The following is a 24,657-nucleotide window of genomic DNA, read 5'->3' as shown; positions in this document are numbered from 1 at the left end:
ACCAGAGCCAAAGCTTGTCTGGTGGTGCCGGCACAACCTATGAGGGACGTCAGTGAAGTATAGGCACCCTGTATGACATCACAGAGGGCCGATGTCCAAGCCGTGTCTGAAACTGGACGCCAGCAAGCAAAATGAAGGATCTGATGTCCTGCTATGTATTACATCTAATATCGTCTGTTGGCAAAGTGAACGTTTCCTTTTTCTTAAAACAAATAAGTGATCAGGTTTAAAAAGTCTGAAGACTGTCGGACCACGACTGGTATTAGGAATTCTTAGGTGAAGTGCGCTGGTGGAAACATGCCCCTTGCATTCTCATCAGCCAGCTCCACCCCCCACCCTCCCCTCCTGCACCCTGCACCAGAGCACTCTGGAGGGGAGGGGGCAACACGCCAGCCAAAGTTGTTTTCTTGCAGCAAAACACATCTCTGTATCCATGTAATCCCGGTGACAAATCGTCTCTGCTGGCAGCGGCACTGAGAACGGCGCCGCAGGTGCTGCTGCTCCGTCTCGACTGGAGTAATGAGCGAGTTGCGGCCCCCTCGCTCAGCCCCCGCGGTTAAAACAAACTTAATGGATTTGAGTGACAACCAACACAAAAAAATATGGGAAACCCCCCCCCCCCAAAAAAAAAAAAACAAACAAAAAAACAACAACAAAAAAAAAAACAAAATGCCACAAAACCTCAGCCACTGCAGATGTCATGTGCGCTGCCGCCAGAAGGTGGCAGCAGATCCCCACCTCTGGATGAGCAAGGGCAGAGGCGTGAGTCACGCTGGCCCTCTGCCTGCCCACTCTGCCCCCCACCAACCCCCCACCTCGTATCCCCATCCTCCCATCCCCTCCATCCCCCCCATCCTCCCATCCCTCCATCCCCCGACGGCTACTTTGCAAAGACTTTCTCTGCTCCATTTTTCTGTCCATCTTCCCCACGACACACACACACACACACACACACACACACACACACACACACACACACACACACGGACAGACGCTCCCTGATATTTACAGACAGATTACGCTCCATCTTTCTCTGGCTCACTCCGTTTTTCAGTCCCTCTGTCTGGACCCTGCTGGTCCCTCCTCTTCCTCCACCTCATCCGCCTCCTCCTCCTCCTCCACCTGTTCTTCCACCACCTCCTCCTTCTCCACCTCCACATCCTCTTCCTCCACCTCCTCCTCCTCTTCCTCCCCCGTCCTACCCGTCCACCGGCTGGTAATCAGCCAGTAAACGCCGAGCCGTCTTCCTTCTTGCACTTTTCTCACTTGGCCAGGCCTCGGAACGACCTTGTTACGCCGTCAATCTGTGTAGGCTGAGGGTTTTTTCTTCTCTTTTCCAGCGTATGTGTCAGGCGTGCGTGCGTGCGTGCGAGCTCGCTCATTGCTCCCTCCCTCTGCCCCTCTCTCTCTCCCTCTCTCTCCCCATCTCTCCCACTCAGCTCAGTGATTAGTATATGATGTATTTTGGCTGCCGTGGCGGGCAGCCCATTTAAGCACGTGGGCCGCCACTAATTTCTGCTCTCTGGTGGCGGCGGACGCGACGGCTGAATCGCTTCCAGCGAATAACAGAAAATCCCGCCGACGCCCGTCACACCTGGACGCCCTGTACCTCTGTCTGCCCACCGCCTAACGACACTGCCATTCCACTCGTTTAGCCTTCCCCAATTTCTTCAGGGTGTCGGCCACGCACTCGCCCACGCCGTCCGGCCCGGTGGTGGCTCAGACCTGCATCTCTCTCTCTCTCTCTCTCTCTCTCTCTCTCCCTCTCTCCCTCTCTCGCTCTCTGTCTGTCTCTCTCGCTCTCTGTCTCTCTCTCTCGCTCTCTGTCTCTCTCTCTCTGTCTCTCTGTCTCTCTCTGTCTGTCTGTCTGTCTGTCTGTCTCTCTCTCTGTCTGTCTCTCTCTCTCTGTCTGTCTCTCTCTGTCTCTCTCTCTCTGTCTCTGTGTCTCTGTCTCTGTCTCTCTCTCTCCCTCTCCCTCTCTCTCCCCCTTTCTCCCTCTCTCTGTCCGGGACGAGAGCTCGGCCTACATGTGAACGGCGGCGTGAGCGATGATGAAGCCATTTAATGCAACGTGTGGGTGGCGACATGTGTAGGGCGATTGATTTCTCCGTCTCTCTCTCTCTCTCCCTCTCTCGCTCCCTCCCTCTCTCTCACTAGCGGCCCACTTAAAGGCCCCGTGTTCCGATGCCTCCTCCATCTCGGTCATATTATAACCCCCCCCCCCCAATCCCATCCCATCCCATCCCGTCTCCTCGCTCCGGAGGCCACTGACTCACAGCACGGCGTCTTCTGAGGCTGTCGAGCTCCGAACGTTGATTCTGTTGCCGCTGCCATTCATATCTTCAGACGAGTCTCGGCTCCCCTGGGCTCCCTGCGTTGCGTGCCTATGAGAAAAATAAAAGAATCCCTCTCTGATAGGTATTGTCAGCGGTCCTGCTGCAGCGCCGGATTAATTCTGCCGGTGAACTTTAATTTAGCGGCGGCGGCGGCGGCGGCGGCGGCCCGCACTCTGCCCCCACCGCCCCCCCTGCAAACTGCAGGCCTGGTACCTTTGCAACACGCAAATCAACTCTTCAGCAGGCCTGTAAATTAGGCCGCGTCTCCTGTGAAGGTCTGAGGGAAACAAAGGCGTCACGACTCGAACCTTTCGACCTATTGCAGGATGTTTGCATGTTTCTTTGGCCCTGGCACTCTCTCCTTCTCTCTCCTCTCCTCTCCTCCCTTCTCCCCTCTCCTATCCTCTCCTCCTCTCCTCTCCTCCCTTCTCCCCTCTCCTCTCCTGTCCTCTCCGCTCCTCTCCTCCCTTCTCCCCTCTCCTCTCCTCTCCCCTCCTCTCCTCTCCTCTCCTCTCCTCTCCTCTCCTGTCCTGTCCTCCCTTCTCCCCTCTCCTCTCCTCCTCTCCTCTCCTCTCCTCTCCTCTCCTCTCCTCTCCTCTCCCCCCTCCTCTCCTTCTCCCTCCTCTCCTCCCTCCTCCCCTCTCCTCTCCTCCCTTCTCCCTCCTCTCTGCTCCTTTCCTGTCTCGTCTCGTCTCGTCTCGTCTCCTCTCTCCTCCCCTCTCCTCTGCTCTGCTCTCCTTTCCTCCCTTCTCCCTCCTCTCCACTCCTCTCTTCTCCCCTCTCTTCTCTGCTCTCCTCTCCTCTCCTCTCTTCTCCCCTCTCTTCTCTTCTCTGCTCTCCTCTCCTCCCTTCTCCCTCCTCTCGTCTTCTCTCCTCTCCTCCCTTCTCCCTCCTCTCTGCTCTCCTCTCCTCCCTTCTCCCTCCTCTCTGCTCTCCTCTCCTCCCTTCTCCTCTCCTCTCCTCTCCTCTCCTCTCCTCTCCTCTCCTCTCTCCTGCTGCCAATCCCCTGGACGGCGCTCCGTCCTCGCTCCGTCCTCCAAACCTCTGCCGGCCCCACTGGGACGGCTTAGCGCAGTTGCTTATTCACTCTTTGCCGCCTCGCTCTCGGCGCTCGTGACTGCCCACCGTGTGCACCCTCACTCCCCCTCCCCTCACCTCCTCCACCACCTCAGACTAGATCTCTTCCTCTCCCCTCTCCCCCCACACCCCTTTGCACCCATTGTTAGCGGCCCTAATCTATCTGTCGACGTCACCGTGGCGACGCGCAGCACTCTGACCCGTGTCGCCTCTCTCTGGCCCTCGCAGGTGATGCAGGTGGTCAACGCCGACGCCATGGTGGTCAAGCTGAACTCTGGCGAGTACAAGACCATCCACCTGTCCAGCATCCGGCCGCCCAGGATCGAAGGAGAGGTAGTGTGTGTGTGTGTGTGTGTGTGTGTGTGTGTGTGTGTGTGTGTGTGTGTGTGTGTGTGTGTGTGTGTGTGTGTGTGTGTGTGTGTGTGTGTGGAGTCTCGCACAACAAGCCAATTAGACGGACGGGGTGTTGTATTCGGCTTTATTCTCCTTCAGAGTCAAACACAAGCTGCTCGCTTCTCCGTCCGCACGTCGCTGAATATTCATCTGTCTTTCACTCCTCTCACTCCCTTCCTCCCTCCCCTCTCAATCCCCCCCGTCACTCCCACAACCGCGTCCCTCGCGGAGTCGGATTCGACCACTTGGTGGCGCCCCTGCAGTTGTGGCACATCGGGACGCCGCAGCGAGACGCCTGCACACACCCAGCAGCAGTTTTGCAGCGGCACTGCAGAGAGCCGTGTGTGTGTGTGTGTGTGTGTGTGTGTGTGTGTGTGTGTGTGTGTGTGTGTGTGTGTGTGCGCGCGCGTTTTGTGTGTGTCCCCTCCAGACTCCCACGTTTTCCCTCCGAATCATATAAAAGCTGCAAAGGAAAAAAAGGCCTCATAAACTCAGACGGTGATGCAGACGGCTGCGTGTCTGAAGACACCTGCAGTCTTTGCGCGTCTTGTCAGAACACGCAGTCTGTCGCCGTCTGTGCACGCGGCGGCTGCTTTTTCAAACCTGAAGGTTTCTGCTCAGAAGAGCCTTGTCGAACCTCAGGTGGTCCAAGCTGCCCTGTAACACCACAGAAGGAGGAGGAGGAGGAGAACAGGGAGAAGCGGCTAGCACAAGTCTGGATGCTGCTGTTGCTGCAGTTTTACTGCAACTGCATCGTTAACGTCACGTTGATAGAACAAAAAAAACGACTGAATAACGTCGTTGGTCATGTGACAAGTCTGATAGGTCGCTGCAAGGTGACGCTCATCTGGCTCCGCCCCTCTCCAACACTGTCTGTCCTCAGAAGCTGGATACGTTAGAAGCATTTAAAGGGTCTCTTACCAAAACACTTTCATTCCTTTATATTTACTACTGCTACTACTATCATGTTTGCATCAGCCGCTCCTCCAGACTTTCTTCCTTGCTTGTTTTGTGCGCTTTGTGTGTTTGCTTTTCCCTGTCGTCTTTTCTTCCCCCTTTTATTGTTGTCTGCTTTTTATTCTCCGGCCTCCTCACCCATCCCGGGTTGTTTTTTTCTTCTCCCCTCCTCTCCTCTCCTCTCCTCGCCTCTCCTCTTCTCTTCTCCCTCTGTTCCCCCTGGTGTCGTCCAGCTCTGCATCGTTAAGGCTCTCTTGTTTTTTTTTTCTCTCTCTCGCTCTCCCCCTCTCCCCCACTCTCCCCCCCCCCTCCCTCTCTCTCTCTCTCTCCTCTCTCTTCCTGCCGCCTGGTTCTTTTATTTTGTTCTCCAGAGCTCTTCCTTCTCCTCTGAAGTCACTTCCCCCTGTTGTTGTTGCTCCCCCGCGGGTCTGCAGGCTGCCGGTTAGATTGTTGACCTGCACCGTTGTCCTGTGTGTGTGTGTGTGTGTGTGTGTGTGTGTGTGTGTGTGTGTGTGTGTGTGTGTGTGTGTGTGTGTGTGTGTGTGTGTGTGTGTGTGTGTGCAATAAGCTTGCGGGCCTCAACCCATCCATCCACTTTGCTTCTCAGCCTTTGCTGCTGTTCCTCGCGCCACTTCGCTGTTTTAATATTTGCCTCCTCTTCCTCCTTCTCCTCGCCTGCGTTCCGTTTTTTCTTAAAAAAAAAAAGCTTCTGTCGTCCGTGCGCCTGCGCCGACCGTGTCGCTTCGTCTTTGTCTCCACCAGATGCTGCGACAGCATGTGTTTTGTGCTTCATTACACCGTCTTATGTTACGGGGAGGCCGGGAAAGCGGGTCCCAGATGTGTGTGTGTGCGCGTGTGCGCGTGTGTGTATGTGTTGTTGTGTTTGCTCAGTGATTTTACTCTTCCTTGTGCGTCATGCATATTTGATAGCTGCTTGTTGTGATGTTTTCTTTGCTTTTGATGTTCCTAATGGAAGCTCATGAGTCTGGCCGGGGACAAGTGGGGTCAACTGGTTGGAAGAAGCCGAGTGAACATATTAAAAAGATGATTCATTCAGCGCGTCAGTGCCTAACCGGAGCTGGGATTATTATGAGGGGAAATAAACTTGGCTCACGCTTTGATTGAGGGATGGCTACATGTTAAAGGTCCCATATAAACTTTCATTATTTGTTTATTTTTTCTATCCCACACTCCGCTGGAGCAGCCTGGTAGAAATCAGAAAGAAAGCTGCATATTTAGCACTCCGTTTGCAGCTCCCTGCTAAAACTGGATGTGCTGCTGGACCCTCCGCATTAGAGCAACACCTGGCTGTTGTCACCTCGGAGAGACGTCTGTGACCCTTTGTGACATCACAAAGGGACACCTCTCTGAATCGCGCCTGTCGGGCTTTGCTCTACTCTTGCGACAGCCCAGAGCCACATTGTTTGAAAGCACAGTTTCAATAAAAACACATTGAGTATCACAGGTGTCTGTAATTGTCGTCTTGAACAAAGACTAAAAAGCATTTTAGTTTTTAAAAAACTGCATCTCGAGCAAAATGATGGTGAGAGATCAACTGCGTCGTTCATATTCAGTGTTTAACCAGTGTGACTCATGACATACCCGCTGCTTTTTATAGCGCTTTGTTGCTGCGGGAGGATGGTCTCAGAGTTGGTGTTTGATATCCAAAAAAACTGTTGCATTTTGTTGTTTTTGAAGATGGTTTTTCACTGTATTTTTTTTTAAAGCTAGTTATTTCTGTCTCTGAGCTAAAGAGCCGCCTGCCTGCCTGCCTGCCTGCCTGCCTGTCTGAAACATTGTTGGCTCAGCTTAGAATGTTGTCGCTATGGCAGCGATGCAGAGTTATGATGAGCCCTTGGACTGGTTGGTAAAAATAAAGGCGTCAGGCAGAGATGCACCGGAATTCATTCTGATATCTTCACTACACGCCGTCGTCGTAGTTGTTGTTGTTGTTTTTTGATCCTGCGCAGATCTCAGAGTCAAGCGTCCACTGTTGTCTCTCTCTGCCTGCTTGATCCTTCCTTCATTTGTTTCCCAAATGTTCGGAACACTGTGTAATTTAGACTTCAGGGTTTTTGAACACAGTCGTTTTTTTTTGTTGCTTTAGTTTTGGTGCGATTCAAAAGAGTTGCGCTTCAAAGAACACAGCGGTGTGGGCCTTCAAACAGCAGTGACTCGATGTAGATTTATTGGAAGCGAGCAGGCGGTTGCGAGCGTCGCTCTTCCCAACATGCTACATGAATGAAATGCCAAAAATAACCCGACGTACAGCGGCGGTAGCCCGTAAGCCTCTTACCTGCGCCGAGGCGTAGCATTTTCTTGCGGCCATGGCGAGGCGTTGAGGTGCTCCAGTTTTCCACGCTTTCCATTGCTGTCGAGAATAACCTTAAATTGGGTGCAATCAGGGGACAAACTTATCACCCCCGGCTGGTTAAAGCAGCCTTCCTCAACTGGTGGGTTGTGACCCAAAAAGTGGGTTGCGGAGCTGTTTTGATTGGGTTGGTAACTTCGAGGGCAGTTTGTCTTTTTTCTCTCTCTCACACACACACACACACACACTACCAGTCAAAAGTTTGGACACATACTTCTGATTTAGTGGTTTTTCTTTCTTTTTTTATGACGGTTTACATTGTAGATCGTCATTCAAGACATCAACACTAAGAATGAACACATATGGGATATGTATCAAACAAAGTGTGAAATGACTCAAACAAGTTTTATATTTTAGATGATCTAGAATAGCCACCCCTCATATAAAATATATGGAACGTTACATATTATTTATGTATTAACATTTCTGTATGCTGCATTAATCCACATATTGGTCATATATTTGATGTCTACAGTGTAGAGAGTCGTAAAGATAAAGAAGAAACAGGTGTGTCCAAACTTTTGACTGGTTGTGTATGTATAAATATATATTGAGAAAATGTTGGGCATTTAATTTGCAGGACACACAATCCAATTCATTTATATAATGATTATTGCATTGTGTATTGTTTGCGCTATGTTTCATCATGATAAGGAAAAAAAAAAAATAGTTTCCAGGACTCCACCATTTGAGAACCACTGGGTCAAAGAGTAAAATCACAACTAGTCCCCTGACTGAATTGTTTCCAACCAATGTTTGGCGGTCAGGCTAGAATCGGATTGGCTTCCACGACGTGTTCTAAGTTCTTGCTGTCGTTGCTGCAAAGAAAAGATGTCTGTTAAGATCATTTGCGAACTGATTTGACGTGGTATGCAGGACACACGCAGCTCTGACTTTGTTATTCATCGCTTTTCTCCCCTGAAGCCGTATTGCAGGAGCGGCGTCCTACCTCGGGGTTGGTGGTGAGCGAGAGTTCACAGCAGGTGTCTCTCAGCCGGGAGCCTTACACACACACACACACACACACACACACACACACACACACACACACACACACACACACTGTCACGAGTGAGCTGGCTTTCTTGCTTACAGTGCAGCAGACGGACACAAAGACGCGGTCACGCTTTGCGGCGCAGCTTACACACACTCTGGCGGAGATACGCCTGGTTAAGCTGCATTAGCCTGTGTCGGGAAGCATCCTGGAAATTGCTGTCAGCGTGTGCGCTCTGCGGATTACACACACACACGCACGCACGCACGCGCGCACGCACAATGTGCGCATGTGCGTGAAGACACTCCAGGTGCGCAGAAAAAGCTCCCGCCGAACCTGCGGGGAGGCGACCGAACCCCCTCGCCGTCGCCGTGACTGTCGTGAACGTTGTGCATTTTCTCCAGAGGGTCTGCGGGGAATTCTCGCTCTCGCTCTCTCTCCCGCTCTCTCTCCCTCGCTCTCGGTCTGTCCGGACGGGCCTCCTCGCTCTGCCAGCTTGTTTGCGCCGCTGCCGTCGTCGTCTGGGGCGTTTTTGCCGAGTGCAGATCCGACGCAGTGATTCGCCGACTCCTCTCCCACACCTCCCTTTTACTATGACCCCCACAGCACACGCAGGCACGCACACACACACACACACACACACACACACACACACACACACACACACACACACAGCAGAGCAGCATGCGCGGCTGTCTTCCCTCATGACCATATTAATTGTGCCCAGACTGACAAATTGGAGGCCCAGTGGCGTCTCGCCTCAAAAACAGCACACAGAACGCAAATTTCTGCAGTCCCCTCCCTCCTCCCACTCTCCCGCCTCCTCCTCCTCCTCCTCCTTCCTCCCCAGCTTTACTGCTGTCATCTTCAGAACAGAGTTATTTTGAGCTGGGGGAGTTGGAGTCAGCTTTTTCTTCTCCCTTCCCTTCCTTTTCCTCCTCTTCCTCCCTCCTTCCCCTCTCCTCCTCTCCCCACCCCCCTCTCCCTCTCCGCTCGTTTCTTTGCTCTCGGTTTTCCCTCCCAGTGTGCATCAGGACAAAAACAGCGTAAAGGATAAGAAAAAAAAGGGGGGGGAAGAAAACGTGAGCGGGAGAAATGTCTGTGCTGCTCGGTGACTCACTGTTGCACCCACTCGCTCTCTCTCTCGCTCTCTCTCTCTCACTCGTCGTGCTCAGTGGATTCGATTGTGTGTGTGTGTGTGTGTGTGTGTGTGTGTGTGTGTGTGTGTGTGTGTGTGTGTGTGTGTGTGTGTGTGTGTGCCGATGCGTTTGTGTTGCATGTGCTGTGTTTGTGTGCGTTAAGTAGGGTTAAGGACGGTGCTGATGGAGCACGCGGCGAGGTCAAACTCTCCGTCCTTATATAAGGCAGCAGCACAATGGCTGCGGCTCGTAGCAGCACCACACACACACACACACACACACAAAACCCTGCCCACTTGTCAAACCTCTCCACAATACGTGTGTGTGTGTGTGTGTGTGTGTGTGTGTGTGTGTGTGTGTGTGTGTGTGTGTGTGTGTGTGTGTGTGTGTGTGTGTGTGTGTGTTTCGTTGACTTTGCGGATGATTTAGTCTCACCGTGTGTCTTTCTCCGTTCTGCCAGTCTCTTTTTTTTCTCCTCCTCCCGTTCTTCCTCCTCCACCACTTCCTTATTTCAACTCTCTTGATGAGGCTTTATTTTTACACACAGGGTTGCAACACGCGTCGATGAGAACTTCCGTTTTGCAGGTCTGGAAAAGTCTAGCCGAAGAATTAGCGGTCTGCGCAGACAAGTCTTGAAGGACCGTCGTAGGAGGCGCTGCCGACGCCGCCGACAACATTGTGCTTCTGTTGCCGCGCTGCTGCCACTGTCTCGCATTGTTTTTTTTTTTTTTTGTTTTATTTTATTTTTAGCCACAATGTGCGGCGTAGTAGCGTGGCGCACTCCCCGCTACTGTCTTGAGTAATGAGTCGCGTTTCGCAGGCGAAACATCAAGGTCTGAAGAAGGTGGTAGAATATGGAAATGCGGGCAGAGCGCGGCGCATAGCTGGCGGGCTAATTAGCAGCCGCGGCGGTCGGGCGCGATACCGCCATCCTGATGGGAAAAGATGAAGCCGCCGCCACCGCCGCCGGACAGATTTAATGCAGATGTTGAGTTCACATTTTCAGACGGTCAGCGCTGCCGCTTGTTTTGTGTTTTTTTTTTAAAACTCCAGTTTTAAAAGGAGCTCGTTTTCATCGCGGCGCTCCATTGCAACCATCTGCTGACTGTCCTCCAATTACAGCCTCTCCTTCTTCATCTTCCACTTGTTCTTTCCAGCTCTCCATCACTAGCTGCGTTTCCATTACAGTTTTTCGCAAAAAATACTTTATTTAAGTACAATTGCGATTTACAGGTGTTTCCATTGATTGGTGGCTCTTATCATTTTTTTAATGACTAAAAGACCATAAGTGAAAAATGTACGATAGAAAGATTTGCCATGAATCGCGTTTTAGGTCACAGTCGTCTCGTCAGCTGTTTTAAACGCATTTATTTTTGTATTGTGGTCTATGGGAAAAATATTTTTTTGGGCCCATGGGATTTTTTTGCTGCAGTACCTCGAGTGACCACTGGGAAAAATCGGTGTGCTGCCATTCGATATTTTTCTCTTTGATTACTTGTAAAAAATATTCAGTCTCCTCCTCCATGCAAACATAATACGCCGTTTTGACTTGAAGTGAACTGGTCAGGTGACCCCATACGTCACATCCGGTGATGTGTAAATGCGAAAAAAAAAGTCTTTCCATGACATTTTTGCGATATACCTCTATATCGATACGCACGCAAAACCACCTCATGAGAGAATCAAAACCTTGAAATTTCGAAGCACGCCCCCTAGTGGTATACAAGGCTTTGCTCTGACAACCCCCCGCCCCCAACCTCCCTTGTTCTTGCGAACAGTGATGAGAGACGCCGCTGTTGGCTCCACAAGATGAATGTGTCTGGCCTCACTTCTCTGCTCCAGCAGCAAAAGACTTGGCACTCTGGCGTTTTTCTCGGCCACTTTCATTAGGTTTTTTTTTTTTTAAACTGGGTCGCTCAGATTTTCGCCTCTGAAATCCAACCCATCCGTCTTGCAAGCCTCCAGCGGACAGCTGTTTGGCTGCTATTCATTTTCCAGCCAATCAGCTCGCTTCCTCTCCACAGCCGGCCAGTCGGCTTCCTCGGCAGGACAAAGGAGCCTCGAGAGTTCCGAGCGGCTCACTGATTAACCACAGAGGAAGAAGCGAGCAGCAGGAGACGCGACGATGAGTCGTAAAACAAAAGTAAGATTAGTGCGTGTGGCTGCTCACCGAATAAATCCACGGCATTGAGGAAAGGTCTCCTCTGGCCTGCCAGGTTCATTTCCAAACTTGTTCATTTAACGCACAGTCGCTTCCTTTGTTTGTCTGGCGGACGAGCTTAAAAACCCACTCGCATTTTCTGCCAGTCTGACCTTTGAATTACTTTTACAATTAATCAGTGGCCAACAACAGAAGCCAGCCACAACAGTCCGAGCTTATTTACCTGCACCGACGGAGACTTGTTTGTTGACGCGGTGCTGTGACATCTGTTCAGGTCCCTTTTTTCATTATTAATGACTCATCTCTTTTCGCTGTGTGTGTGTGTGTGTGGGGGTGAGAACAACGGCAGTTTTGTTTGTGTTTCTGCGAAACATGAAAGAAAAATTAGTGTTTTTTTTTTTATTCTAATTATGTATCTCGCGCGCTCACATATGAAAAAACGTCAAATGAAACTGACAGCAAAAGTTTCAGGAATGACGACAAGCTGCAGGTTGTCACTCGAGGAAGTCTGATGACGCCTCGGCTCCTTTTTCACCGTCTCATTCGTCAGTTTACGCACGGTCTTCGCTCCCAAAAGGTCTTTGAATTGCCAAGAAAAAAAAAAAAAAATCCAACGTGACGCTGCGCACGGACCCTCCCCCCTCCCCCTCCATCCGCCCCGCTCCCTCCCCCTCCCTCACAGCTGCGTGTCAGAAAGCGCCTGACTCATGGTTTCACCCCCGGAGCTGCTGAAGCGGCTCCCAGCAGCAGCATCCACACTCACTGGCTGCCGCTGCGACACAGTCCCCCCCCCCTTTGCAACCCCCTGCCCGCCATCCCCTGCCCCCTCCTCCCCTCGCTGTAGTCAAAGACCATCGTGGGGCCTGTGCCAGTAATTTAGAACGAAGGGGGGATTTTTTACCCCAAATAGAACAGAAGTTCCCCCCGAGGATAGTGAGAGCAAACTGTTGTTATTGGGTCACGGCTGCGACATAAAAGTCACTCTCTGCCCTCCCCCTGACTCCCCCCACACACTGCAGCCTTCCTGCAGCTGCATTCCCAGTTTATAGCGAACTCTCAGTGACTTAATGCGCAAATGTTTCTGCATGGAGACCAAATTGTGTCTGATAGACTGTGACAAGGTGCTACTTTCCTTCCTTGTCACCTGCCCTTTAAAGGTCCAGTGTGTAATATCTGGCTTGATTTATGTTTTTTATACTGGCAAAAGCTTAATATGCTTCCCATAAATACATGAATAAAGGTGTGTAATCGCAGTAAGTAAAAGTAATTTGGTTTACCTACCCTTAGGGTCTTCGGCTCCCAGTTAGCTGCTATCTTAAACTGTTATATTCTTGAGGAAGCCTGCTGTGGACCGTCCTGCCCGCCTGACACTGCATTTCGCAACTTAGGGTGACTGTTGGCGTCTTCGGATAAACCATTGAAGAAAAAAATGGACGAGGTATCCAGGTTTTGGTGCGCAGGCCACCGTAGCTCACTGGCAAGCTCAGGAGGGGGAGGGAAAGTGAAAGACGCTGCAATCTGAAATGTAACCACTTGATGTTGCTGTTTCTGCTTCAAAATCTCTATATTACACATTAAACTTTTGATCTCCAGACCGCTGGTTTACTTTGCGTTACAGTGTCTAGCGTTTACTTTTTAACCACTTAAAAACATTTGATTTTACGTGAAGGTGGGATTTCTTCTTCCTGCTCTGACTCTTTGACCCCGCCGTGCTCCACTCACTCGTGCTCGGATTAAGAACGAAGATGTCGAGCCTCCTCGTCTGCTTCCTGGCTCCCCGTCCTTAATTGGCTCAGAGCGCTGACATTTACACACTCGTCGCTCCCAGTCCTACGCTCTCCTTTTCCCACTTTGACACGATTCAACCCATTTTTGGGAGTGTTGGAGTCGGTCTGAGCTATGTCTACTAGTCAGTTGGCAAACTGCTGCGCACTTCCAAACACGTTCTAACTCGCTGAGAGCTTTTACGTCCCGGCAGTGGGCGAGTTAGTGGCTTAGGCACAGATTGTAAAGATCCATCCCCTGGCTTGGCGGGTTGCAGAAAGACCCTGTTATACCGCGACAGACTCGGAAACAAGGAACGACAGATTCCGAAAGCGACAAAATAAAGGTCCCCAAAAGTGAGAAAGTGGACGATGTGTTCCATCCAGATCGGCGCTGATTCCACTCGTCCGAGGGTGGAGGAGTAAACAAAAGAACGGGGAGAAATCTATCGAGGCCATTACGTTTTGTTTTGCCAGGGTTGAGAGAACTCCCATCGGCCCCTCGGTTTGGCAGCCGACTCCGTTCGACTCTTTGAGCAGTGTCTCATCTAACGGCACTCCGTCTGTGCCGTTTTATTCATTCCCAAAAAAAAAAAAAAAAAAAAAAAAGTTTTTTTGCGGCTCGGCTTTCTAACCCTCCAAAGATCCGTCTGCGAGTCGTCGATCGAACAGCGAGCGCAAACATTGCCAACGCGCCCTGACGCGCTCTACGCCCCCCGCGTGGTCCCTCCGCATCCGTCCGGCCAGCTGCGACCCACACCTGGCGGTTCTAGAGGGGACATTAAAAATGGATGGAGACCACCGAGCGAAGAGGAGGAGGAACCGAGCAGTTTAATCAAAGCCCAAGTGTGTTGGTTTGAGCGGCTCGTGTTTGTGCATTGGATAATGACGGCCGCCCCTGGAAAACTGTGGGAGAGACGACGGGGAGGGTGGCGGGCACCTGTTGTTTCTATCGCCACTGTCATTTTTGGCATTACAATCATTATTACTAATAATATGTTTTTTTTTTTTTAAATCAGGCTTCTGCACACGAACGGCACCTGTCAGCGTGTTTTGCACTCGTCTCTCACGCTGCGAGTGACACAAAACCTCAGCCTGCTTTTTTTCCCTCCCGTCTTTGACAAAATGCAAATCGACTCTATTTGCGTCCTGCTGCTGCTGTCAGAGTGGGTGAGCACAGCGAGGGAAGTTTTCTTCTTTTTCCTTTTTTCCCCTCCGCGCGCAGCTGTGCGAGCCGTACGCGCCGCTTTTTTTTTGTTGCGTCTGTGTAACACAGAGCACGGTTTTTATTTTTTCTGCAGCCGTGTCCTTGGTAACTGTACGCCAGCGTTTTGTTTTGTCCTTTTTATTTTTTTCCCCTCCGTACGCCCGTGCGACGCATCCGTATTGACAGCGTTTGTGTGTGTGTGTGTGTGTGTGTGTGTGTGTGTGTGTGTGTGTGTGTGTGTGTGTGTGTGTGTGTGCGCGCATCCACATCCACATGAGTCCAGATCCTTCCTGTCACGCGGCAGTGAGGAAAAGTGGGAACAAACAGGCGGACTGTGTGCCAGTCTGTGCGTCCCTATTGGTCAAATGGAGGGTAGTGGTGTTTTTTTGTTTGTTTGTGTGTGGGTTGTCTGTGTGTGTGGGTTGTTTGTGTTTACATGTTTGTGATTCCTGATCTGCAGCGGATGTGTGAAGTCTTGCAGCATTGGAGAAAGTGCACCGAACTGTGTGCTTCCTTGCTCCAACCTTACACCTCAACCCTCGCTACCCCCCAAAAATAAATAGACAAATAAAAGTTCTCTCTCTCTCTCTCTCTCTCTCTCTCTCTCTCTCTCTCTCTCTCTCTCTCTCTCTCTCTCTCCTGCCCTCCCCTCCCCTCAGGACAAGAGCAAGGACAAAGACAAGCGCTTCCGTCCGCTCTACGACATCCCCTACATGTTCGAGGCCCGCGAGTTCCTGAGGAAGAAGCTCATTGGCAAAAAGGTGAGTGACGGCCAGCAACTCTCAATCACCCCTCCTCCACCCCAGACGATGTGTCTGTACAGCCGTTTGTGAATCATGTTTATTGCCCCCGGCCCCACATCACCCCAGCCACCCACCCCAACCCCTACTTAAATGAATTGAACGAAAGCCCGAGCAGGTTTTTCTTTTCCTCACAGAAAGACCTGGATGTGCCCCCCCCCCCCCCCCCCCCACACACACACTCCCCACCAGCTCCTGTCTCTGAATACCAAGTGCTCCCTGTAGACGCCCCCCGGGGGCAGAGGCGAGTGCTCGGCCTTGGCCTCGGCCCTTGGACGCTTTAAACAAGCGGTGTTGATTTCCCCCCACCGCTCTCACGCCTATTGATCCGCCAGCTCTGCACACTTCAGGGCTGCCGTGATTTACACACAGCTGGAAGAACCCGGCAGCGCCTCCTCGGCTGGAGGGCCCTTCACGTTTAAAACCGCCATTTAAACACCTGTATTTTCTTTTGTTGGCTTTCAATGATTTTTTTTTTTTTTTTTTTTAAAAAAAAGGTTGTTACTGAACACATTTTCAAATTTCATCTCCGTGATTTGAGTTTCTTTGCTCCTGCGGCTCCTCGGGAAAATGACGCCTACCGTGCTGCTGTTGTTGTTTGCAATTCTCCCGCCTCCATTGGTTTGTGAGCGTGCGAGAAAGAGAGCGAGAAGGCGGTGCGCAGGCCTCCCCCCGGGGGCTGTTGTCCACCGCCGTGGCTGAACGAGCGTCTTTACTGAACGCTCGTCCAACATGGTAATTTGCTCCCGAGCCTGAAGATATTGCGACTCTCCCCTCCAACTAAGTGAAAAATCTAGATGAAAATGCAGTTCACAGTGCAAACTGATGGAGCGAATTGGGAAAATCCTAAATGGTTTTCTCCATTCTGTCAAAAAAATAATACTGGAAGTTATCTTGCGAGTCCAGGAACGCCGTTTTGCCGCTGACCTCCCCTAGCGTCGCCGTCGATCTGATCTCGGCCGGCCGTTTCGTGCCAAACAATAGCAGAATTCAGGTTTCAGCAACGGGCAGACAAATGGGGGAAATTATAATCATCATTCTCATCTGGCTGGCTTCCATAAAATAAGGGGGTTCTGGGCATTAAAAAAACAGCAAAAAACAAACTAAGCGAACTAACTTGCAGCCTGATACTCACACACAAACATGCACCCACTCAGAGCCAAAAGCCAAGAGTTCTGGCAATCAGTGTAGGAGTGGGATTCATACTCCCGCACCAACCAATCACCACAGTCCTTTTAATGAATCTCCCTAAATGTTTTATTAATGATGGGAAATTCTGCCATAAGCTGGCTGTCGGTAGATAAAACAGAGGGGAGAAACATTTTGTGGTGTTTCGGGGTAATTAATAGGTTTCAGGATTGCAAGACTAATGACATTATACTGTTGTTGTTGTGATTTATGTGGGGGCGGTGTGATGGTGGTGGTTGGGAGGTTAACCAGCTTGTGGAGGCTGAATGAGACAAGATTTATTGCAATTTTCATGTTTTTTAAGGTGCTGCGCTCGTCTGTCGTCAGCAAAAAAATCAACTCGACAACTTGAATACTTCGGCCCGACACCTTTTGTTTGTATCGCGCTCAATCCGTTTTTGACATCACGCCCGTCGCAGATCTCGTGATGAAATCATAAACATCAGGAATTCTCGACCCTCTGCTGAGGTGTGACACGCCTTTTATCCAGGGCTGATAAAATATTTACCGAGCCTCACTTCGGCCCCACTCTGGTTTAATATACCGGCGGCTTGAGCTGATGGACGTATTAAATCACTGTGGCTGTGTGTGTGCGTGTGCGCGTGCATGCGTACGTGCACGTATGCAGAGGCACCGCCATACACTACCAGTCACAAGGTTGGACACACCTCATGCAATTTTTGTTATCTTTACAACTTTCTACACTGCAGATGCTGAAGACATCAAATGTGTGAGCAAGATATCTGTGATGATGCAGGAAAGAAAAACACATTAAATAACTCTAAATATGCTTTTTATGAAAGGTGGCTATTTTGAAGAATTCGAATATAAAACGTGTTTGAGTAATTTGATACTTTTATTGTTTCCTACATAATTCCATGTGTGTTCTCACGTAGTTTTGATGCCTTTAGTGAGAAACTGCAATGTCATTGGTCATGAGAATGAAAGAAAATACATTCAATTCATAGGCTGTGTCCAAACTCTTGACTGGTAGTGTATGCAGATGACGCCGCCATATGTGTAATTTGGGAGAAATGAATGATCAGAATGGGGCCTGTTAGTGAGACACAGATGAAGAATGAACACTTGAAACACACACACACACACACACACACACACACACACACAAACACACTCTGGTTGGGCATCGTCTCTGGTTGTCCGCTGATGTGACTCTTATCCATGTGAAATCCGCCCGCACCACCACCCGTTTGCCAGCAGCCTCGGCCTCCTTCCTCACTCGGCAGAATCAATAACGGAAGAGCTCCGGAAGGCTGCATCCATCCCCCCCTTCCCCTCCTCTCTCCCTCCCTCTTTCTCCCTCCACCACCCTCTCGCTCTCCTTTGTTGCTAAGACACAGGGGTAACTGTTTGAATTCAACCCTCTGTCACTGTGTGTCTTATTATTTTTCACTATTTTTTATTTTAGTAATTAATTAGTTGCCCAGAATTCTTTTTTTTCCATCACCCGTCTGCTGTCTTGGCAACAACGGGAGAAGCGTCTGAGCCGGTGTTTGTTTCAAATCCCGACTATCAACTCTCGCAAGATGGAAATGCTATTCCCAGCGTGCAGAGCCGAGCCGACCTGGGCTGTCGAGTTGGATGCGCGCAGGTGCAAAGCGCAAAAAAAAACAAAAAACAAAAAGACCCTGCCACAGACGCACAAATGTGAGGAGCCGACCCACTTAGTGTCACGCTGCCTCCAAACACTGAATTTGCAGCTGCAGGAGTTTGTGAAAGAGTCTGAGACCTCTTCCTTCCCTGAAACTCCCCTCCTCATAAGCCCCACGGTGTTTCCTTTGTGCTCTTTCCCATCTTCCCTGAGACAAAGGCTTTACCTCCAAAGTGGGATAATTGGGCCTTGACCCGGTGGATGGAAAAAAGAACACTGTGCGGTCTAGGTCCGCTTTGAAAAGAAGTCTGAGGGAACTTAAATCACCTGCGGTGGTACGACTGCTGATCTATTATCAGATCAAAGAAAAGCTGCATTTTCTTTTTCTTTTTTCCTATCGCCGACTAGATCACACTCGGACTTGACCAAAGTTCCGTTCAGGTCACAAGGTTGGAGTAGATGAAGTTGTAGGTATTCCCTCTTGGCAGCGTCTCATTTTCAAACTCAGACTGGCCCCGCAGCAAGGAACAAAAAGAAACATTACACTGCACGAGTTGGAAAACAAGCTGATTTTTCACGGACTGAATATTTGCAAATGTGACTCAGCATTAACTGCAAGCGTGGCGAGTAGAAGCTCAGAGCCTTAATGCCACTGCGCCGCTACGAGAGAATAAATCCACATTAAATGCTTATTTTCTGTTAAGCCTCTCTGTTTCTCTGCATGGAGAGCATCAGGCTTGATATTTTTTTTTCCAAAGCTCATCTAATTATCATATTCAAAAGACTGGCTTGTCTTGTTTTTTTTGTTTGTTTGTTTTTTGGGCCGATAAGTAGATTTGATGGTTCGCAGATCCATAAAATATGAGTCGTAAAAAACAAAACAAAAAAATAACATTTTTGGTCTCAAAAGAAGGAAACGGCAACAAGTGGCAATCACACAGAAAAAAATTATGAAGTTTGGTTTGTTATTATTTAATGCCAGTTAAAAATTAAATGAGACATAAAAAAATGAATGTTGCTAGCAATGTTTTGGTAATTATTATCATTTTTTATAGTTGTTTTGGGATCGGGATACTGCTACACTAGCAGTCAAAAGTTTGGACACACCCTTTGGATTGAATGTCTTTTCTTTCATTCTCATGACTAATGACATTGCACTTTCTCACTGGAGGCAACAAACTTTGTATGAACACGGAATTATGCAGGAAACAATGAAAGTGTAGAGTAACTCTTCTAAATAGCCACCTTTCTTAAAAAGCATATATATAGTGTTTTCAGGTGTTTTTCTTTGCTGCATCATTATATATATCTTGCTCATATATGTCTTCAGTATCTATCTGCAGTGTAGAAAGTTGTAAAAAAAAAAAAAAAAAAAAATGGCATGAGAAGGTGTGTCCAACCTTTTGACTGGTAGTGTTTTTATGATGGTTTAGTTTAGTTTTTTTTCACCCCAAGTCTTCAGAGCTACATACACACCATCAAGCGTAGCTAAAAAAAAGAGGCATTTTCCCGTCCTCTCCTCCCGTCACTCTGCATCCGTCTGTTTTGCTCACACACAGAAATATATCCCCCACCCGCATTGAAATGGCAGCGCATGCATGGTGACATAATCCTCAAAAAAAAGAAGAAGCTCTATTTGGCTAACTTTATAAGTAGTGCTTCTTTTGCACCCGGTTCTCAGCCTCAGCAAAAAAAAAAAAAAAAAAAAAAAAAAAAGACCAGTGGAAATGTTGCATTAAGCCACTTATCAGGGTTGAGCACATTCGGATAATCCTGCATGCTCAAAGTGGCTCCTGTTATGCAGCTGCTTATGTAGTACCGTTAGCGCCAGAGTTCCCCTCCCCCCCCTCTCTTTTATTTGCGCGCAAGCTGAAAACGCCGCGTGTGCAGCGGTGTTGGGGGGGGGGGGGGGGGGGGTGACAGAGGTGTGCATCCAGCAGATGCAAAGCGTGCACACTTGAGCGTCACCGGATCCCAAGCTTAGGAAATCCAGATGGGTCCACCTTTTCTTCCTCCTTTACCGCGTGCTTTTCTTTTTTTATAATGCATTATTTATTTATTATTGTTTTTATCTGTGTTGTGCTGCTTTGGCCAAAGTTATTCCCACCTCGCACAGCTCTCCCACCTCAACAGCTTCGAGCGAGCGGCAAACTTCTCGCCAGCCAAACAATTCGGCAGCAGCAGGTTTGGATACGGAGTTGGCCCATCAAAGGGGGTCTGCGTTGCCATTTCAGCCGCAGGGGGAGAGATAAAAACAGACAATTTATCCACAAAAAGTAATGATATGTATTTAGTATTGGCACCAAAAGAAGAGGGTTGCCACTGTACTGCGGATGTGGAAGAAGAAATGTTGTGAAACACGGAAGGGAAATTTTGTCCCTGTTTTGAAAATTGTTTGTCCATTGTTACATTATAACAATACTAATTGTAATGCAATTTAACACATTGGTTTGAATTGTTGTGGTCACATGTGGACACTATACACCACCAGTCAAGAGTTTGGAGTTGAATTGAATTCTTTCATTCTCGTGACTATTGACATTGCAGTTTCTCACTGAAGGCATCAAAACTACGTATGAACACACATGGAATTATGTAGGAAACAATCAGAGTGTCAGATAACTCAAACATGTTTCGTATTTAAATTCTACAAAATAGCCACCTTTCTGAAAAAGCATACTTAAGTTAAGAGTTATTTAACGTGTTTCTCTTTCCTGCATCATCACAGATATCTTGCTCATATATTTGATGTCTTCAGTCTCTATCTGCAGTGCAGAAAGTTGTAAAGATAAAAAAATAAAATGCCTGAAAAGGTGTGTCCAAACATTTGACTGATTGTGCAACATGCAAGTGCTGGTATTTTCTTTTGAAATATCAATCTGAAAGGGTGACGAGGTGCGGTGTGACTTTGAGGCGTTGATACTCGGTCACACAATCGACAGCCTCTTCTCGGTTGGGATGGGGGAGGCACAACAAGCTCGCGTCGCCCTCAGGCATGTGTGTTATTCCCACTGGTGGCGAGACAATGGAAAACAAATGCGTTCGTTCCGTGACAACAAACGTGTCCGACTGGGCCGCCGTCTATCCGTCCGTCTGTCCGTCCGGGGAGATAAAGGAAACGTTCCGTCCCCGTTGCCTTGTTGTCCTTGTCCCCTTATCACTCCCCTACTTTCTAATCCATCCCCAGCCTCCTCCGTCTAACTCTCCTCTGAGGGGCCGCTTATAGATAGCTACGCCTTATCGGCCCCGATCGGCTGGATGGCCTGTGGAGAACGAGCCCCGAAAAGTCCCCTAATCCAACATTGCGGCGTTAAAAGTTTCTAATCTGTCAGGCTCCCTCGCTAAACGGGCGGCGGAAAGCACCGGCGTTTAGGTTTCACTGCTGATGGCATCGAGCGGAACGTCCATTTCTGTTTAAAGCCTATATTTTGGGAGAAAATACCTGTTTTTTTTTTATTTGGTTTATTAAATGGGTGTTTTGGTCTTCAATCTGTAACCGTTAACCCAGCGGCCGTGAGATTTTAATTTCATCCAGGTCAGGCGCCCCCCCTTCCGACTCCATGATAATCCCCTCAAGGCATTTTTTTGCCAGCGCCATTTTAGATAAATTTGCCTGTGAAGTGGCCGGGCCAGCCAACCATAACCCCCCCTTCTCTTTCTAATTGTCTCGCCTTTTCTTAGAATGTGAACTTTCTGCCCGTCTACACGCCGTCGCGACGCCACCAAAAAGTCACGTCGCTCTTAAAGTCGCCTGTCACGGCGCCTGTGTCTGGCCCGCCAGAGCAGGCTTTCCCCTGTCACATGCCCGCTGGACACACACACACACACACAGCTGTGTGACAAATTTATACCTTAAGGGTGGCTGGGTTTGAGTCTGTCCCCCACAGGAGCTGATTTGAGAACACAGTGTAGGGTCATTTGTGTTGTATCATTGCTGTGTGTGTGTGTGTGTGTGTGTGTGTGTGTGTCCCAACCACACACATTGTGCTGTTGTGCTGCTCCTCCCTCCTCTGGGGAGTTGTACAGTGCCGCCTGATGTGATGCACACCGACTGGGGGTGACCTTGGAAACTGGGACAAACACACCCACGCAAGCACGCACTCAAACACACATGCAGACAACTCCAAGAACACAACAACACAACATGCACTCATTTCTAAGCCTAAACGATGCTGCTCGGTGTTTGTCTTGCCACTGCTGATGCAATTATTATTTTTTTGCTTCTCTTGTATTATTTTCTGACGTCCTCTCCGACCTCCTTCTTCTTCTTCTGCCTCTCCACCTTCCCCCCACCCCACCCAACGACCCAACGACAGGTCAACGTGACAGTCGACTACATCCGAGCAGCCACCGGCCCGGCAGAAGGCACCCCGGCCTTTTCAGAGCGCACCTGTGCCACAGTCACCATCGGCGGCATGTAAGTTTAAATGATTAAAACAAGCAAACTCATCATTATTACATCTTCATCCTGGACCCTCACAGCTTCATCATCCAACGATCTCCATAGAGCTGCAAGACTCTGTGTGTGTAGCCCTCTGTTTGCAGCCACCCTGCGGAAAAACGCTAGTTTTAAGCCTTCTGCAGCTGATGCTTTGCTGGAGCTTCCACTAAAACTAGGGCGATCTCAGTGGGTGTGGCCAACTCCTAGCGGAGGGTGTGGTCACTCCTGAGAGAGCGAGAGAGTGAGAGAGAGAGCGAGGGGGGTATCGGTGCCCCTTTGTGACATCACTAAGACCCGTTTTCCAGAGCTGTGTGTTAAAAGTGGTGGTAAAAGTTAGGGCTGGCTGATTTTGGACAAAAATAAATTCCTGTTTTTTTTTCTATGAAAACTCGATTTCTATTTTTCTTTTGGTAAAACTTCAAAAGACAATGGAATAAATTATTTCAAATATTTTAATCTTTATGTTACATCAAAATAGCTCACACATTTCCCTATTGGGAATGAAATGCAACTGAAAGATACTGTAAATTGGGTTTAGTAAAGTGACAACATTTACAGTCTTCTTGACCAGACAAAGATGAATCCATTGGGATTAATGAAGTGAGAACCTCACTGTCGCCAAACTTCACTTGAAACTGAACAAGTTCTTCATAAACAAAAGATGAAGTTCCTTTATTTGGGAATAAAGTGGAAACTTAAGAACCAAGCACAAATGAATTCCCCTGTGGATAAAGCGACAACCTGAACTGTCTTTCACCAAACATCACTTTAAAAATTAAAGGCTTTTCTAACATCTTGAACAACCACAAATGAATAAAGTACAAAACCTTCACATTTTGAAAAATATCTAGAGGCACACAGGCCGGAAGCATGCGAGGGGAAAATCAATTTCAAAGATTTTCTTTTTTTATCTTGACTATTAAATGTGGTTTCAATTTAAAATTGATTAATCGCACAATCGGGTATAGTGGGGGAAAAAAATAACATTTTTGTTTAGTCCTGAGGACCTGGAAGACGCCGCTTATTATTTGAAAGTACGGGACCTTCAACAGACGACTCTCTTAGAAACGTTTCGTTCCAGCTTGTTGGGGTTTGCAGCTCAGAGACGAGCACCTGCGAAGGGTTTCCGTCCCGCTCCCTGAGATTGCAGTTTGCAAATCAGCGGCTTCTCCCGCCGGCACATTGTACCGTTTGTAATTTGAATCCTGTGGGTGTGAGGCACTCACACAGTCGCACATCCGCACAGTCACACGTCTGGCGCGTTACGCGACGCCACCCGCAGGTGAAACTCCAAACGGCGAGGTCCGTCTGACGGGCGGGAAGGGATTCATCAGAGCGCCGCAACTTTAATCTTGCCGCAAATCACAACACAACCCCTCGGCGCGCCTCCTTTTTTTTTGTACTTTAATTTTCACAAGGAGGGTTCAGCCGGGCGCAGGCAATTATCTCACGGCTGCGAAAAAAGGAAACCCTTGAAAGGATCCCGCGTTGGTCTGTCTGCAGCGATATTTTCATATCTTTGCCGCCGATACCGACGTTATTAAGCCACTCAGATGTTCAAATTCAATCAAAAGCGGATAGAGGAGCTTTAATGCTGCATGACTTTAAATAATGTCTGTTCCATATCAGGGAAAAAAGAAGATGTAGAGGGGGAAAAAAGCAATTGAACGGGTTTCCGCCGCTGTCGCCGCTGCGTTGGGACTGCATCAATGTGATTGGCCGTATTTGAATACTTTGCTGGGAGTGAATCGCAAAGCAGGACTCTCTCCCTATCCACCCTCCCCCCCTTCACCCACTGCCCCCCCGTCTCCACTTCATCAGCGGCGCAGCCAGGAAGTGCTTAGTCAAGTGTGAAATGCCAACATTTAGGTGACCTTTGTTCCTCAGCGGCGCCACCTTTGGGATTTGTCATGCCCTTATTTTATTTGTCGTCGAGCAAACCTCGATTGGAATTCAGCAGGAGACTCTTTCCCTCCGCTCCTAATTTGATTAAGCACTCTCTCTCTCTCTCTCTCTCTCTCTCTCTCTCTCTCTCTGCCTCTCTCTCTCACTCTCTCTGTCTCTCTCTGTCTCACTCTCTCTCTGTCTGTCTGTCTCTCTCTCTCTCTCTCTGCCTCTCTATCTCTCTGCCTCTCTCCCTCTCTGTCTGTCTCTCTCTGCCTCTCTCTGTCTCTCTCTCTCTCTCTCTCTCTCTGTCTGTCTGTCTGTCTGTCTGTCT

At 49.1% G+C, this 24,657-nt stretch overlaps 1 protein-coding gene across 1 annotated transcript in view; it reads left to right on the top strand.

Moving 5' to 3' along the window:
* The window catches only part of snd1 (staphylococcal nuclease and tudor domain containing 1), a 158,418-nt gene that overhangs the window by 13,277 nt on the left and 120,484 nt on the right, over nt 1–24,657 (top strand). Inside the window, exons 10-12 of the mRNA XM_076030099.1 lie at nt 3,642–3,746; nt 15,058–15,159; nt 22,315–22,415. Of these exons, the coding sequence (XP_075886214.1) occupies nt 3,642–3,746; nt 15,058–15,159; nt 22,315–22,415 (308 nt within the window). The remainder of the gene's footprint in view (nt 1–3,641; nt 3,747–15,057; nt 15,160–22,314; nt 22,416–24,657) is intronic.

The sequence above is a fragment of the Nelusetta ayraudi genome, unplaced genomic scaffold (genome assembly GCF_046127955.1).
Source record: "Nelusetta ayraudi isolate G7.1 ecotype Tasmania unplaced genomic scaffold, CSIRO-AGI_Nayr_v1 ptg000027l, whole genome shotgun sequence".
NCBI classification, from domain to species: domain Eukaryota; kingdom Metazoa; phylum Chordata; class Actinopteri; order Tetraodontiformes; family Monacanthidae; genus Nelusetta; species Nelusetta ayraudi.
Note: the sequence above shows the minus strand (reverse complement) of the source record. Positions and strands in the feature narration are given on the sequence as shown.